General features: G+C 37.1%; 1 protein-coding gene across 2 annotated transcripts in view; it reads right to left on the reverse strand.

The window, feature by feature from the left end:
- Positions 1–7236, reverse strand: part of KLB (klotho beta) — a 37489-nt gene extending 30253 nt beyond the window's left edge. For both annotated transcript variants that reach the window (XR_005987418.1, XM_041753109.1), the window contains exon 1: positions 6339–7236. Coding sequence is in view for 1 of the 2 variants with exons in the window: in XM_041753109.1 (XP_041609043.1) it covers positions 6339–7163 (825 nt within the window). In the remaining variant the exon portion in view is untranslated. The remainder of the gene's footprint in view (positions 1–6338) is intronic.
- Between the last annotated feature and the right edge of the window lie 8099 nt (positions 7237–15335).

The following is a 15335-nucleotide window of genomic DNA, read 5'->3' on the forward strand; positions in this document are numbered from 1 at the left end:
ATACCTACCCAGCCTTGCATGAACTTCTCTGAGGGAACGATGCCTAGAAATGGTAAGACAGCATTCCTCAAAGAGGTAGAAAAATAGGGAATAAATCAAATCTTATCCCAGGCTCAGGAACAAGTTGGTGAAGTATCGACCTTGAGCAGAGTTTCCCAACATTTCTTGTCCTGAAATCCTCTTTCACAGTATTAAGCAATCTCGTGAACCTCTAAGGAATTTAAAAAATAATTTCATCATTTGTGTGATATACAAAAAAGTGTTGACATATATTTTATTTTACATAAGCTTATTTTTAAATTGTTTTTTTAAAGATTGTATTTATTTATTTGACAGAGAGAGAGAGAGCATGAGCAGGGGGAGGGCCAGAGGGAGAGAGAGAAGCAGACTCCTCATTGAGCAGGGAGCCTGATGTGAGGCTGTATCCTAGGACCTTGGGATCATAACCTGAGCTGAAGGCAGATGCTCAACTGACTGAGCCACCCAGATGCCCTATTTTATTAAAAATTGTATTAAAATGTTTGTTTTAAATAAATTGAAAACATTCAGAAAACAAATTATGAGTATTTAAGATGATTATATATATATATACACATCAATATGGACATTATTCCATTTAATAGTCTTACAGTATTCAAATTAATTTAATTACATAAGAAAAAACATTTTTTGACACCTTTTAAGATGGCACATTGTATTTATTTATTTATTTATTTATTTATTTATTTATTTATTTATTTTTGTTGTTTTTTGTCTTTGGTTTTAGGAGAAAATGTATTACAGTGCTATTTCCAAGTCCGATAGACCTACCTCTTTTTGTATGGGACATGACATTAGGTGAAGCAAAGATGAAATTTTATGGTTTACATGTTACATGTTTATTTTAAGGGTATTTGAAAATACTAGTCACATGTATTGTAGAATTAAAATTTCCTTTCAAAATAAATATTTTATTCTTTTTAGTATTTTATTTATTTATTCATGAGAGACACAGAGAGAGAGAGGCAGAGACATAGACAGAGGGGGAAGCAGGCTCCATGCAGGGAGCTGACATGGGACTCGATCCCAGGTCTCCAGGATCATGCCCTGAGCTGAAGGCAGGTGCTAAACCGTTGAGCCACCCAGGTATCCCTCAAAATAAATATTTTAAAGAAAAATATTTTAGCAAATAATAGGCTACGTGTGGCACTTGGATATGCAAACAAACAACAACCCCCCCAGAAAAACAAAGACCCCAGCAAAAAAAGCCAATATGAAGTGATGCACAAAAAAACCAAATTTTGTGAAACACGATGTTTTAGCATCAAAGAGGGATAAAAATTGCTTATATTTGTTTGAATCCTTGAATTTTCTTTTTAAAAAGTACAAGTTTTCAAAATATAGGGTTAGTTTTTTTATCACAAATAACTATATCAGAGAAATTATTTGGGGCAGCTCTTGCAAGTATCTCACAAATAAGGCAGACGGTAGAGGCAGTGTCTATCCTCAATGTGTGAAAGCCAAACTAGACATAAATTAATTTAGAGTTTATATAGGCAACTTACACTTCTGGTGAAAATCTTTTTTTTTTTTAAATGTTTTATTTATTTATTCATGAGACACAGAGAGAGAGAGAGAGAGAGAGAAAGAGAGAGAGGCAGAGACACAGGCAGAGGGAGAAGCAGGCTCCATGCAGGGAGCCCGATGTGGGATTCAATCCTGGATCTCCAGGATCAGGCCCTGGGCTGAAGGCAGGTGCTAAACCGCTGAACCACCCAGGGATCCCTTCTGGTGAAAATCTTGAGGCAGTTTTTAAAAATCAAGGTAATTTTATGTCCCTAATACTAATTATATTTCAATGTCCTTGATCTTTATGCATCATGTCTTCAGCCAGTTGTCTAGTAAGGTTTTCAGGAGAGGGAAAGGAGAGGAGTTGTATGTACCTCCCACTTGCTGGGGACATTTGGCAAAGTCTGGAGACAATTTTGGTGTCACAACCCTGGAGACCAGGGTGTTGCTGTCATCTAGTGGGTTGAGTCCAGGGACACCGTTCAACGTTCTACAACGCATAGGACACCCCACCGCGAAAAAGAATTATTTGGCCCCAAATGTCAATAGTACTGAGGTTGAGAAATCCTGATACTCTGTAAACAGTACACGTCTATGAAAGACACAAATTGAAAGTGGTGAAGTCAAAACTATCATGGAAGCTATTCTGTGGAGCAATAAACTGAATGACTTACCGTCATATGAGCAAACTCATCTTCCCTAACCTCTGTGCATGCTTACTCAGAGGCTCTCGGACATTCTCTTTTAAGCAGAAGGGGGACTTAAATTATTATGCCTATTTATGGACATAAAAATAGAAAGAAAACAGATATCTTAACTGCCTTTACTTTTTTTTTTTTTTAACTGCCTATACTAATGTGAAACCTTGGGGCTTTAGAGCAGTAGGCCACATAGGCTGGAATCTGTCTCTGGAAATTAATTAATTAATTAATTAATTAATTTATGAGAGAGTGCACCTGATAGCATGAGCAGGGGGACGGGCAGAGAGAGAAGCAGAGGATTAACCCCAGGACCCTGGGATCATGACCTGAGCTGAAGGCAGACACTTAACCACTTAACCAACTGAGCCACCCAGGTGCCCCCTCCCTACCCCCCATTGTCTCTGGGGTTTTAAAAGCTGAACCTGAAAGAAATATTTCCTCTACAAAAGAGAGAATCATGCCACCCACCCAAGAAGAAAAGGACCCTAGAGATCGAGATAAAGAGCTTCTGGCAGTGTCCTCATTACTGGGTCCATTCATCCCTGTGATTTGGTTCCTGAGCCAGGAAATTGTTTATTTTTGCTTAAGCCAACTTGAATTAGGTTTCTGTCACTCACAACCAAGAAGTCCTGACTAATATTCCAGTGGATTAACATAGGCAACATTTTAAGAATCAGCCATAGTGCAACAAAATGTGAATTTCGAACTTGAGATTGGTTTTTAGATTACAAGGTTTAAGATAGAAATCCTGAACCACCCACTCAACCAACATTTCTACCTAGCATGTACCTAATATTCTGTGCTGGGTGCTAGAAACACAAACACAAAGAACAGTCTTTCCTTTCATGGAGCTCTGAGGCTACTTGGGGAGAAGAAGAGTACCAGATGGTATGAGTGCTAAGGTAGAAACAAGCACATCTCACTATGGGAGCCATTAGGGTGGACGCTAACCTAACAGGTCAAGGATAACTTAGAGGTGGTGACTGCCTAAACTAAGTCTGGAAGGACATTAGGTGAGTGAAGTAAGGAGTACAAAGGGCAACCTCACTGGATAGAACACTGGCAAAGACTGAGTGGGGAGAAATAGTGAGGTAAAACCGAGATACTGCTAGTAGTGCATCACAGTGGAATATGGAGTACAAGGGGTTGGCATTAGTGATGGACATGGGAGAGTGTGGCCAGGAAGGAGGCTGAAATGGAGGCCAGGGTTGTGGGTTGAGTTTCTTGATGAAAAATCAGGACTTAAGTCCCAAAAAGCTTTGGAGAGTTACTTCATGGATTTTATGCAAGGCAGGAACATGATGCATGTTAGAAATAATCACTCTGTGATAAAACAGGGATAATAATTGTTGTCAAAATTACAGATAATATTTAAAGCCATGATTACCATGCTTAGAGATGGGGAAGTCAAAAAATGTACTCTCTCTTTCTGTTCCAAATACTGTTCAAAATTCAGAGTGGAGCATCCATTAGTAGGTGTGATTATGGCAGGTTTTTTTTTTTTTTTTTTACACCTGAGGCTTAGACTCACGGTAATCACTGAATCTGCAATAAAGTTGAAATTTAAGTTCCAGATCCATCTCAGAACTGGCTAGGCCTTTCAGGTTTCCTCCAAACCAGGACTCTGCATACTGAAATGGAGTTTTTTCAAGGTTATCCCAGAACTAGAGAGACCCTAACAGCCACTATGAAATCTTTTCAATGTCAGAGGAGGGGGAAATAAAGTGAATTTAGTTTTATGTTAGCCTGTTTTTTTTTAACTCAGTAAAATGTGTTAACTTGGACTAAAAACCAATCCCCAAGAATGCTGTTTCCGGGCCACAGGGGGCAGAATAAGGAAAAAATACCTGATTGCAACATAAAATGTCAAATGTATCTTTTCCATGTTAAAGGAAGAAGAGAGAAGGATCAAATGGGCAAGAGGAGGTCATGCCAGGCTACCAAACCATTGCAAGATTTCTCTCTGGAGCTATATGTCACTGGGTTATGAAGCATATTTCACTTTCTGACTGATTTCAAGAGACTCCTTCCACTCCTTAATTAGGTTAGTGATTTAGAAATTTTAAAGAGATAGAAATCATTTGGAAAATGCAATAATCAAAAACTGTAATCCCTTAATTTAGAACAATAAAATTTATTTCACCATCAGAGAGCGCTAATTTTGTGTTAAAGGCAGAATTCATCTCGAATGAGGGGAAAATGAAAAACATCTGAAAATACGGCATTTTATATGCTAAGTTTGAAAGCAATGTCTATTTGCTAGTTACCACTTTTCCTGTGTGTTTTTTTAAATCAGATAGCCAGTTTTGAAGGTTTTAAACTAACCCCCAAAACATAGTGTTCATGAAAATTCCAATTGTTAACCTTTTTCCGGGTAACTGAAAACTTTTCAACAATTCAGAACATTTTTCTTTATAAGTCTCACTAAACCTAAATGTGCATGTATTTGCCTATTTAAAATTAAAAAAACTGTATCAGAAACCATCAACAGTAGCTTCCTTGAGGTTGGGATTGTTGGGTGGAGAGGGAGAGAGGAATTTAACTTTTTTGCTCTATAGCCTCTGGTACAATCTGATGTTTCTCAATCTACACAAGCATGTAGTAATCGAAATGTATAAGTTTTAATAATTTAAAGAACTAGATAAAAGGAATATTTTTCTGTCATATATATAATCTTCATAGCTATAAGTTTTTTCCCCTTTAAAGTCCTCCTTGCCAAATCACAGTACACTCTCACATTAATCATTTCTTACATAGACAGCCCTAATCAAAGATATGTAAGTGACCTTGAAATCATAATGCAATCTGTTTACTGCGAAGGCAGTTGTGACTAAACCATAGTATGACACACATGTATAGTAGGCCAGAAAGTTCAAAAAGAAAAGAATGGGCAGATATTTTTCTATGTGCAAATTTAGACACGGAATAATTTTATGTTCCTATACATTTTTTCTACTTCTGTGCATTTCCTATTTGATTATAAAAAATCAAATTACTCCTCCTAGCACATTATGAAACCCAAATAAAGTGTTTTCATTTTCAAAACATAACAGATGTCCAGAGTAATTTATTTTCCCCAAGGAAATTATTTGACTCAAAAAGTCAAACCTGATTCTAGATATTAGCCTGGAAGTGAGGTAAAGTCTTTTTGAAATCCCTGAAAGATTGCTCTTTTAAAAACATTCTTAATACATTTGGTGTTTAATTATGTTGTCATTTATAAATGAATTTTATTTAATTCCACTAAGCTTCAGTTTCCTTATCTTTAACATGGGGATACTAATAGGACCTAGTTCATAAAGTTATCATGAGGATTAAATGTGATAATGTACACAGAATGCTTAATATAGTCTGTGGCACATAGTAGGCATCGAGCCAATATTTGCTTACATTTTCACCACTGTTTTAGTAATTTTAACATCTCCCAGCATTAACTCTAGCTTTTAAAACATCCTGAGTAAAAATAAATAAATAAAATAAATAAAAAAACCATCCTGAGTAGAGCATATTCTTCCCAGCTTTTATATTCTTAGTTTAATTGTAACTCCTAGAAGAGTTAACCTCATCTTCTCTGCCATGTAATACAGACAAAACCAACAGTGAAGTACATTTATCTCAATTCCTGTATTAATATGTATCAGTTATTTACCATGTGTTTAGCTTATTATTGCTGAGTATCATCAAAAATAGCAATACTGACAACAAACAGTGATTGGAAATGGCCAGCCGTAAAATAATTCTGAAATGGTTGCATGTTGTCAGAAAAGGGTTTCAGCAATTAGGTTTGTAAGGTACTGTTTTTTCACAGAATGAAAGTAAACTCATGTTCTCACACTCTAATGTATACTTGTAGATTTTGAGAGTTGCAAAATTTTAAAAGCACATTTAAGGAAAATAATTGGCTTAATACATTACTCAGAGCTTAGATAAATACAACACAAGCTTAAATGTGAATTTGAGGCTAGAACTTGTGAGTTAGATCCCAATTAGTTGAGTTGGTGTCAATAAAAAGAATTATTTAAATAGAAGACACATTTCTTAGTGTTTCTTTCATTCTGAAGCTATAACACGAAGCCAGCTGTACAGTACCTTGATTAGGTTGTGTCCCACAGTGTAGACAGCTGCTAAGTTTCCCTTCTCTCCAGGCGCGTGCATACCTGTCCCATACCCATGCCAAGCAACTAGATATGGATTGTGAATTGTAATCCAGTATTTGACACGATCCCCGAACGTCTGGAAACAGTAGGTGGCATAGTCATTGAAGATATCCGTTATGGTTTCATTTTTCCACCCCCCATATTTTTCTTGTAGTGCCAAAGGCAAATCCCAATGGTATAAAGTAACTATAGGTTCAATGTTCCTAAGTACTAGAGCATCGAGAAGAGAATTGTAGTACTGGAGACCTTTTGCGTTGGCAACTGCTGCTATTCCATCAGGGAAAAGCCTTGGCCAGGAAATTGAAAATTGATAAAAAGAAACTCCGATAAAATCCAGGGCTGATAGGTCTTTTTCCAGAAAAATGTAACTGTCACTGGAACTATTCATGCTGTTGACATTTTTAAGGTGTGTGTGGATGAAATGATCCCATATAGAGGGTCCTTTTCCATCTGTCTTCCAATTCCCTTCCACTTGAAATGCTCCAGTCCCAACGCCCCAAAAAAAGTTTTTAGGAAAAGTGTCATAGAGAAACAGCTGACTTTCATTTACCGGACTAAAATGAGGATTTTTAGACCATATAGCTCTTCCGTCTCCAGAGAATCCAGGAACAGCTCCTAGGAGAATAAATGCTGACAGGATGACAGATCTCTGTAGCCCGTGGTTGCACATTGTTTTCCTATAGTGTGTGTTGCTTTCATCGGTGCTGAGGAAAATCCATTCATTCCCTGGAGATCCAGCCGCACAGCCTGGCTTCATTTGCCACTAACTGCTCGCCTGTCTTATCACCGCTTCAGTAAAAGCTTGTGATTGTAAAGCTCTGTCAATGATTAGCTTGAACTGTGAGACTTAGGATGGGTCATGGAGAGCAACGTAATTTGAGGGAGGTGGCTCTACTACGCTCACCAACACGTTTCCTTCTCTCTTACTATGGGGAAAGTGATATGAAAATGCATCACTGACAGTAGTTTGAGTGTGTGACTAAAACACAGATAAACAATCAATAAAAATGCCATATTCTCTTTGTAAGCTTTCATATTGGCCCAGATCTTTCCTAAATGTTTCGAACATTACTGAATAAAGTGTATACTCCTCCTATTTTTATAGTTTTTGCGTGGTAATAGTTTTCTTTCACGTTTCAGGAGAAGCAATACAAAGAAATAGCATTCTTCCATGTCGATAATACAGAATTAGAAAACACAATAAGATGTTACACTTCCAGGGCACCTGGGTGGCTCAGCCGGTTGAGCATCTGCCTTCCGCTCAGGTCATGATCCCAGGGTCCTGGGATCCAGCCCCACGATGGGCTCCCTGCTCAGTGGGGAGTTTGCTTCTCGTTCTCCCTCTGCCTCTCCCCCTGCTTGTGCTCTCTCTGTCAAATAAAGAAATAAAACCTTAAAAAAAAAAAGATATTATACTACCACAGAAATTACATGTTTAAGAATAACCTTGTCAAATGCTACCTATGTTAAGAAAATTATAGAAGTGTATCAATAAACTCGAAAGAAGTGAATGCAGAAATATATAACACTTTCTGAGTGGACAAATTTAATTTATAAATTTAAATACACCTTTGACCTCAATCCTCTAATCCCAAATTTTAGTTCAACAAAATTATTGTAAATGTTCACTTGACGAATAAATAAGCAATAATTACCCAAAAGAAAAGCAAAGAAAAAAAAACCCTGAAAAGAAAAATAGTGAAGGCATAGATTACCTTTAGATATGAAGAAAAAAGCACAACTAAAACAGCATGATTCTGGAATAAGTAGAAAGAGAATACTCTACATAATCCAGAGGCTCTAAATAACTTTCTAAAAATTTAATCTTTTAAATATTTGAAGTATCCCATAATAATGAAAGGCAGAGTGGTTAAGAGTTTGGCCTCTAGAATCAGACTGCCTGAGTTGAAATACTGCTGTGTGACTGGGGATAGGTTATTTAACCTTTCTGCACCTCAGTGTTTCCTGTGATGTAAGAAAAGGTGCAATACTAGTATCTACTGCGTGGTTAATTGTGAGAATTAAGTGACTTAATACTCTTAAAGCACTTAGAAGAGACACTGACACATAATAAGTGCTCAATAAACATTATTCTTATTTCTATGTGAAAAGGAAAGATTCTTCAGAAAGAGACGCTAAGATTCAGCACAAAAGATGCTATATTCTGGCTCCTGCCCACATTTTGAACTTCATTTCTCTTTGCTTAACTACATGTCATACACTTCCCTTCAGCCATAACAAACAATTTTTAATAAGTTGGACACATGTAGAGGGCTCACATCCTTTGTCTTAATATGTGTGCTCTCTGCATAGGATGTGTCCCCCTCTTTGTCTAGCCCATGTCCATGTGTTCTTCAAAACTGCAGTACCTCCTCTAGCAAGACTTTCCGGTTTCCTAGTTTGTTTTGAATTACTTATTTATTCAAATTTCAAAAATTTATAGTGTTATTAATCCTCTTGTGAAAAATCCACACAATCACTGTAGATAAAGTCATTGTAGAATCTTTACTCCTTCTGTGTCTGATCTCCAGTTCACTTTTGCCAGCACCAACATTGGCCTTTGCAATCCCCCTGACTTCCTTTCACTCTTTCCTTGATGTCTGTTTCTTCTCATACAGGCCGTGTCCTACAAGTCTATATCTGGGTTCATTTTTGGAGGTGTAATCCAAGAAATCATAAATCATGCTAAAGCCAGTTGTCTTCCCATCACCAAAATAGGCTCTGGATCCAAATCCAAAGATGACATCTGGTGCAGTCTTGTACATTTGGGCTAGTTTTTCCTGAATTTTTGTCTTAGGGACTGTTGTATTCCTTGGGTGAAGTAGTCAGTTAGTCATGAACTTCCTGGTCTGGACAATAACCATGTCACTCATGACTGATTAGTCCTCAGGCAGCCAGAGAGGAAATAAGACAGTTTGATTTGATATAGATATATCTCCTTGTTCCATGTTTCCATGGCAGCCCATACTTTCTCTGTCATGACATCACACTATAAATTTACAACTCCTATTTAACTTGAATTTCTCTCTTGGTCTCTCTTTAAAAACAGGGGACATTACTGTTTGATCTCTATGGAATATCTGGGGCCTAGTAGTAACTAAAGTTGAATTATTGTGCCTATTTTATAGTATGTATACTTCTATCACTGCATTTACCACATAATCCGAGAATTGTTTATCTCCTCCACCAGACTTCAAGAATGTCTCTCTCTCTCTCTCTTTTTTTTTTTTTTAAGATTTTATTTATTCATTCATGAGAGATGCAGAGAGAGGTGGAGACACAGGCAGAGGGAGAAGCACGCTGCCTGCGGGGAGCCCTATGTGGGACTCGATCCCCGCACTCCGGGATCACACCCTGAGCCGAAGGCAGACACTCAACCCCTGAGCCACCCAGGCGTCCCTCAAGAGTGTCTGTTATCCAAATTTTTATCATCACCTATCTGAGTAAATGCTTAATCATTAAATGAATGGAGTTGATGCAATTAATTCACTACTTATAAAATGCTTTTTCCAGATTTAGTGAGATATAATTGACATGTAACATTATATTAGTTTAGATGTACAACATAATGATATATGTATATATTGTGAACAGATTACTAAAAATAAATTTTTAAAAAATGTTTATTTATTTATTCATGAGAGACACACAGAGAGAGAGAGAGAGAGAGGCAGAAACACAGGCAGAGGGAGAAGCAGGCTCCATGCAGGGAGCCTGGCATGGAACTCCATCCTAGGTCATCCAGAATCAGGTCCTGGGCCAAAGATGGCGCTAAACTGCTGAACCACTCGGGCTGCCCAAAAATAAAATTTTTAAATGTGATAATTTACATCCTCATAAATATATTTAATTTAAAAATATATAGCTACAGAAAGCTAGAAAAAATGAAATATTAAATTACATTAATATATACTTTATATAATGGTATTTATATACTTAAATATGAACCTATATAAATAATTTAGCTATAATTAAGATATATGAAAAAATTGAAAAGTCAATAACAAATTTGGAAAATATTTGAGCAAATCTAAAAGTCAATTTTTTATTATATAAGCAACTCAGGCAAATCAATAAGAAAAACACTGTAAATTAGAGAAATGGCCAAACAACATGAATAAAAAGTATGCAAAAGAGGAAGTGCAACTGTCTCATTAAAAAAAAAAATTTAAATAACCAGTAATTAAAAACACATATAAAAATAACTCTAGGGATGCCTGGCTGGCTCAGCTGGTAAAACATGCAACTCTTACTCTAGGTTTGAGCCCCACGTTGGGTGTAGAGATGATCTAAAAATAAAATCCTGAAAAAACCCAAACTCCAAATATTTTCTCTTATTAAATTAGCAAGAATAAAAACAAGTGATGAAAACTACTGTTAATGAGATTGTAAGACATTGCTGATTAAAACATGAATCTGTATACTTAAAGAAAGCAATTTTCCAATATATAATTAACTTTAGATTTTTTTCATATTTTTTAATTCAATAATAGCAGAAAATTATCATAATAAACTAATTCTGAATACATAAAATGCTGTATGTGCAAATATTTTATAGCAGAATTATTTATGACAGAGTAAAAACTTTGAAATTATTTAATTATTTATTAGATTTTATTTCTTTATTTGACAGAGAGAGAGAGCACAAGCAGGAGGAGTGGCAGGCAGAGGGAGAGGGAGAAGTAGGCTCCCCACTGAGCAAAGATCCTGACAAGGATTTGGATTCTAGGACCCTAGGATCATGAACTGAGCTGAAGGCAGATGCTTAACCAAATAAGTCACTCAGGTGCCCCAAAATTTAAAACAATTTAAAGATCCATTCACAGGGGAATAATTACGTAAGGCATGGAATATCAATTTGCTAAAACATCATAGAGTCATTAACATTTTTTAAAAAGATTTTATTTATCTATTTGACAGAAAAGAGCAAAAGAGCACAAGCAGGGTGAGTGGGAGAAGGAGTAGCATCAGCTAAGCAGGGAGCCCGATGTGGGACTTGATGTCAGGACCCTGAAATCATGACCTGAGCCAAAGGCAGACATTCAACCAACTGAGCCACCCAGGCACTCTTCTTTTTTTTTTTTTTTTTTTTAAAGATTTATTTATGTATTTTAGAGAGAGAGAGACACACATGAACAGCCAGAGAGGGAGAGAGAGAAATCCTCAAATAGATTTTTAAAAAATCTTTAAAAAAGAAAAAACTAACTGAAAAATATCCAGATAATAAATTGAATAATCAGTATGATTATAATGATGTAATAAAAGCAATAACCAATACATAGAATTGTAAGAAAATACCCACATTTTGCTATATTGTGTTTGGATGGTGAATAATAGGTTTTAGTTATTCTCCTTCTTTTACATATTTAATCTAAACTTTCAATTAAAATTTTTTTAACTCGGGACGCCTGGGTGGCTCAGCAGTTGAGCATCTGCCTTCGGCTCAGGGAGTGATTCCGGAGTGCCAGGATCAACTCCCACATCGGGCTTCCTGCGTGGAGCCTGCTTCTTCCTATGCCTATGTCTCTGCCTCTCCTTCTCAGTCTCTGTCTCAAATAAACAAATAAATTAAAAAAAATTTAACTCAATGATTTTTAAAAAAAATTTATTTATCTGACAGAGAGAGCACAAGCAGGGGGAGTGGCAGGCAGAGGGGGAAACAGGATCCCTCCTGAGCAAGGAGCCTAATGTGGGACTCAATCCCAGGACCCTGGGGTCATGACCTGAGCCAAAAGCAGACACTTAACCAACGGAACCACCTAGGTGCCCCTCAGTGACTTTTTAAAGTAAGCTCTATGCCCAATGTGGGCCATGAACTCATGACCCTGAGATTAAGAGTTACAAGGTCTACCAAATAACCCAGACAGGTGTTCCAATTTTTAAAAAATTTTATTATTTTATTATTTTTTAAAGATTTTATTTACTTCTTCATGGGAGACACATAGATACAGGCAGAGGGAGAAGCAGTTTCCCTGTGGGGAGCCCAATGCAGGACTCGATCTCATGACCCTGGGACCATGACCCAAGCCAAAGGCAGCTGCTCAACCACTGACCCACTTAGGTGCCTCAATTTTTTTTTTATTTTTATTTTTTATTTTTATTTATTTTTAAAGATTTTATTTATTCATAGAGACACAGAGAGAGAGAGAGAGAGGCAGAGGCACAGGCAGAGGGATAAGTAGACTCCATGCAGGGAGCCTGACGTGGGACTCGATCCAGGGTCCCCAGGATCACACCCTGGGCTGCAGGACACACATGAACAGCCAGAGAGGGAGAGAGAGAAATCCTCAAATAGATTTTTAAAAAATCTTTAAAAAAGAAAAAACTAACTGAAAAATATCCAGATAATAAATTGAATAATCAGTATGATTATAATGATGTAATAAAAGCAATAACCAATACATAGAATTGTAAGAAAATACCCACATTTTGCTATATTGTGTTTGGATGGTGAATAATAGGTTTTAGTTATTCTCCTTCTTTTACATATTTAATCTAAACTTTCAATTAAAATTTTTTTAACTCGGGACGCCTGGGTGGCTCAGCAGTTGAGCATCTGCCTTCGGCTCAGGGAGTGATTCCGGAGTGCCAGGATCAACTCCCACATCGGGCTTCCTGCGTGGAGCCTGCTTCTTCCTATGCCTATGTCTCTGCCTCTCCTTCTCAGTCTCTGTCTCAAATAAACAAATAAATTAAAAAAAATTTAACTCAATGATTTTTAAAAAAAATTTATTTATCTGACAGAGAGAGCACAAGCAGGGGGAGTGGCAGGCAGAGGGGGAAACAGGATCCCTCCTGAGCAAGGAGCCTAATGTGGGACTCAATCCCAGGACCCTGGGGTCATGACCTGAGCCAAAAGCAGACACTTAACCAACGGAACCACCTAGGTGCCCCTCAGTGACTTTTTTAAAGTAAGCTCTATGCCCAATGTGGGCCATGAACTCATGACCCTGAGATTAAGAGTTACAAGGTCTACCAAATAACCCAGACAGGTGTTCCAATTTTTAAAAAATTTTATTATTTTATTATTTTTTAAAGATTTTATTTACTTCTTCATGAGAGACACAGAGATACAGGCAGAGGGAGAAGCAGTTTCCCTGTGGGGAGCCCAATGCAGGACTCGATCTCATGACCCTGGGACCATGACCCAAGCCAAAGGCAGCTGCTCAACCACTGACCCACTTAGGTGCCTCAATTTTTTTTTTATTTTTATTTTTTATTTTTATTTATTTTTAAAGATTTTATTTATTCATAGAGACACAGAGAGAGAGAGAGAGGCAGAGGCACAGGCAGAGGGATAAGTAGACTCCATGCAGGGAGCCTGACGTGGGACTCGATCCAGGGTCCCCAGGATCACACCCTGGGCTGCAGGCGGCGCTAAACCGCTGCGCCACCAGGGCTGCCCAATTTTTTATTTATTTTTTATTTTTTTATTTTGTTTTAAAGATTTTATTTATTTATTCATGATAGACAGAGAGGGAGAGAGAGGCAGAGACACAGGCAGAGGGAGAAGCAGGCTCCATGCCGGGAGCCCGATGCGGGATTTGATCCCGGGACCCCAGGATCGCGCCCTGGGCCAAAGGCAGGCACTAAACCGCTGAGCTACCCAGAGATCCCAAGCTACCCAGGGATCCCCCAATTTTTTATTTTTAATAAAAAAGAGCATAAAAGGAAAAAAGGAAACATTAGTCAATATTAGTAATAAAAGTTTATTGGTGAGGAACTATATTTTCCTATAAAGATTAGGGACAAGGCAAAGAAGTCTACTCTTACCACTTCTATTCAACATCATACTAGAAGTCCTAGCTAATCCAATACAACAAGAAAGGAAAATAAAAAGTATAAAAATTGGGGAGTAAAAACTAAAAGTCTGTTCATAGATAATTATTGTATCTATAGAAAAGACCCAATAAAAGAAATCCTGGAAATAAGAAGCAACTATAGCAAGGTTGCTATAGTTATACATATACATATTATACATATATATCATATATGTGTGTGTATATAGTATATAGTATATGTACTATGTATACTATGTATATGTGTACTATACTATGTGTACTATGTATATGTATACTATATACTATATATCATATATATGCTATATGTATATATATATAAAATTTTATTTATTTTTAAAGTTTTTATTTTAATTACAGTTAGTTAACATACATTGTTATATTAGTTTCAGGTGTACAATACAGTAATTCAACAGTTCCATATATCACCCTTTGCTCCTAACAAGTGCACTCTTTTAAAAAAATTTTTATTTATTTGTCAATCTATTTATTTATTTATTTGAGAGAGAGAGTATGTAGGGTGAGGAGCAGAGGGAGGGGAACAAGCACACTCTGCACTGAATGTGAAGCTTGATGCAGAACTTCATCCCATGACCCTGAGATCATGACCTGAGCCAAAATTAAGAGTTGGATGCCCATCAACTGAGCCACTCAGATGCCTCATAATGCACTCCTTAATCACCAACACCTATTTAACCCATCCCCCCCTCCCACATATCCCTTCTGGTAACCATCAGATTGTTCTCTATAATTGAGTAGAATTAATATATAAATGTCAATTGCTTTCTTATTTACCAGAAACGAACAACTGGAACTTGAAGTTAAAAAGACACTTCTATTTACATTAGCACCAAAAAAATTACTTAGGTATAAATCTAATAAAATATGTACAAGATTTATTTATTTTAAAAAGATTTTATTTATTTATGCATGAGAGACATAGAGAGAGAGAGAGGCAGAGACACAGGCAGAGGGAGAAGCAGGTTCCATGCAGGGAGCCCAACATGGGACTCAATCCTGGGTCTCCAGGATCCCACCCTGGGTTGAAGGCAGCGCTAAACCGCTGAGCCACCAGGGCTGCCCTGTACAAGATTTATATGAGGAAAGCTACAAAATCTACTGAAAGACAT

This window comes from Vulpes lagopus, chromosome 4 (genome assembly GCF_018345385.1).
Source record: "Vulpes lagopus strain Blue_001 chromosome 4, ASM1834538v1, whole genome shotgun sequence".
Lineage (NCBI taxonomy): Eukaryota > Metazoa > Chordata > Mammalia > Carnivora > Canidae > Vulpes > Vulpes lagopus.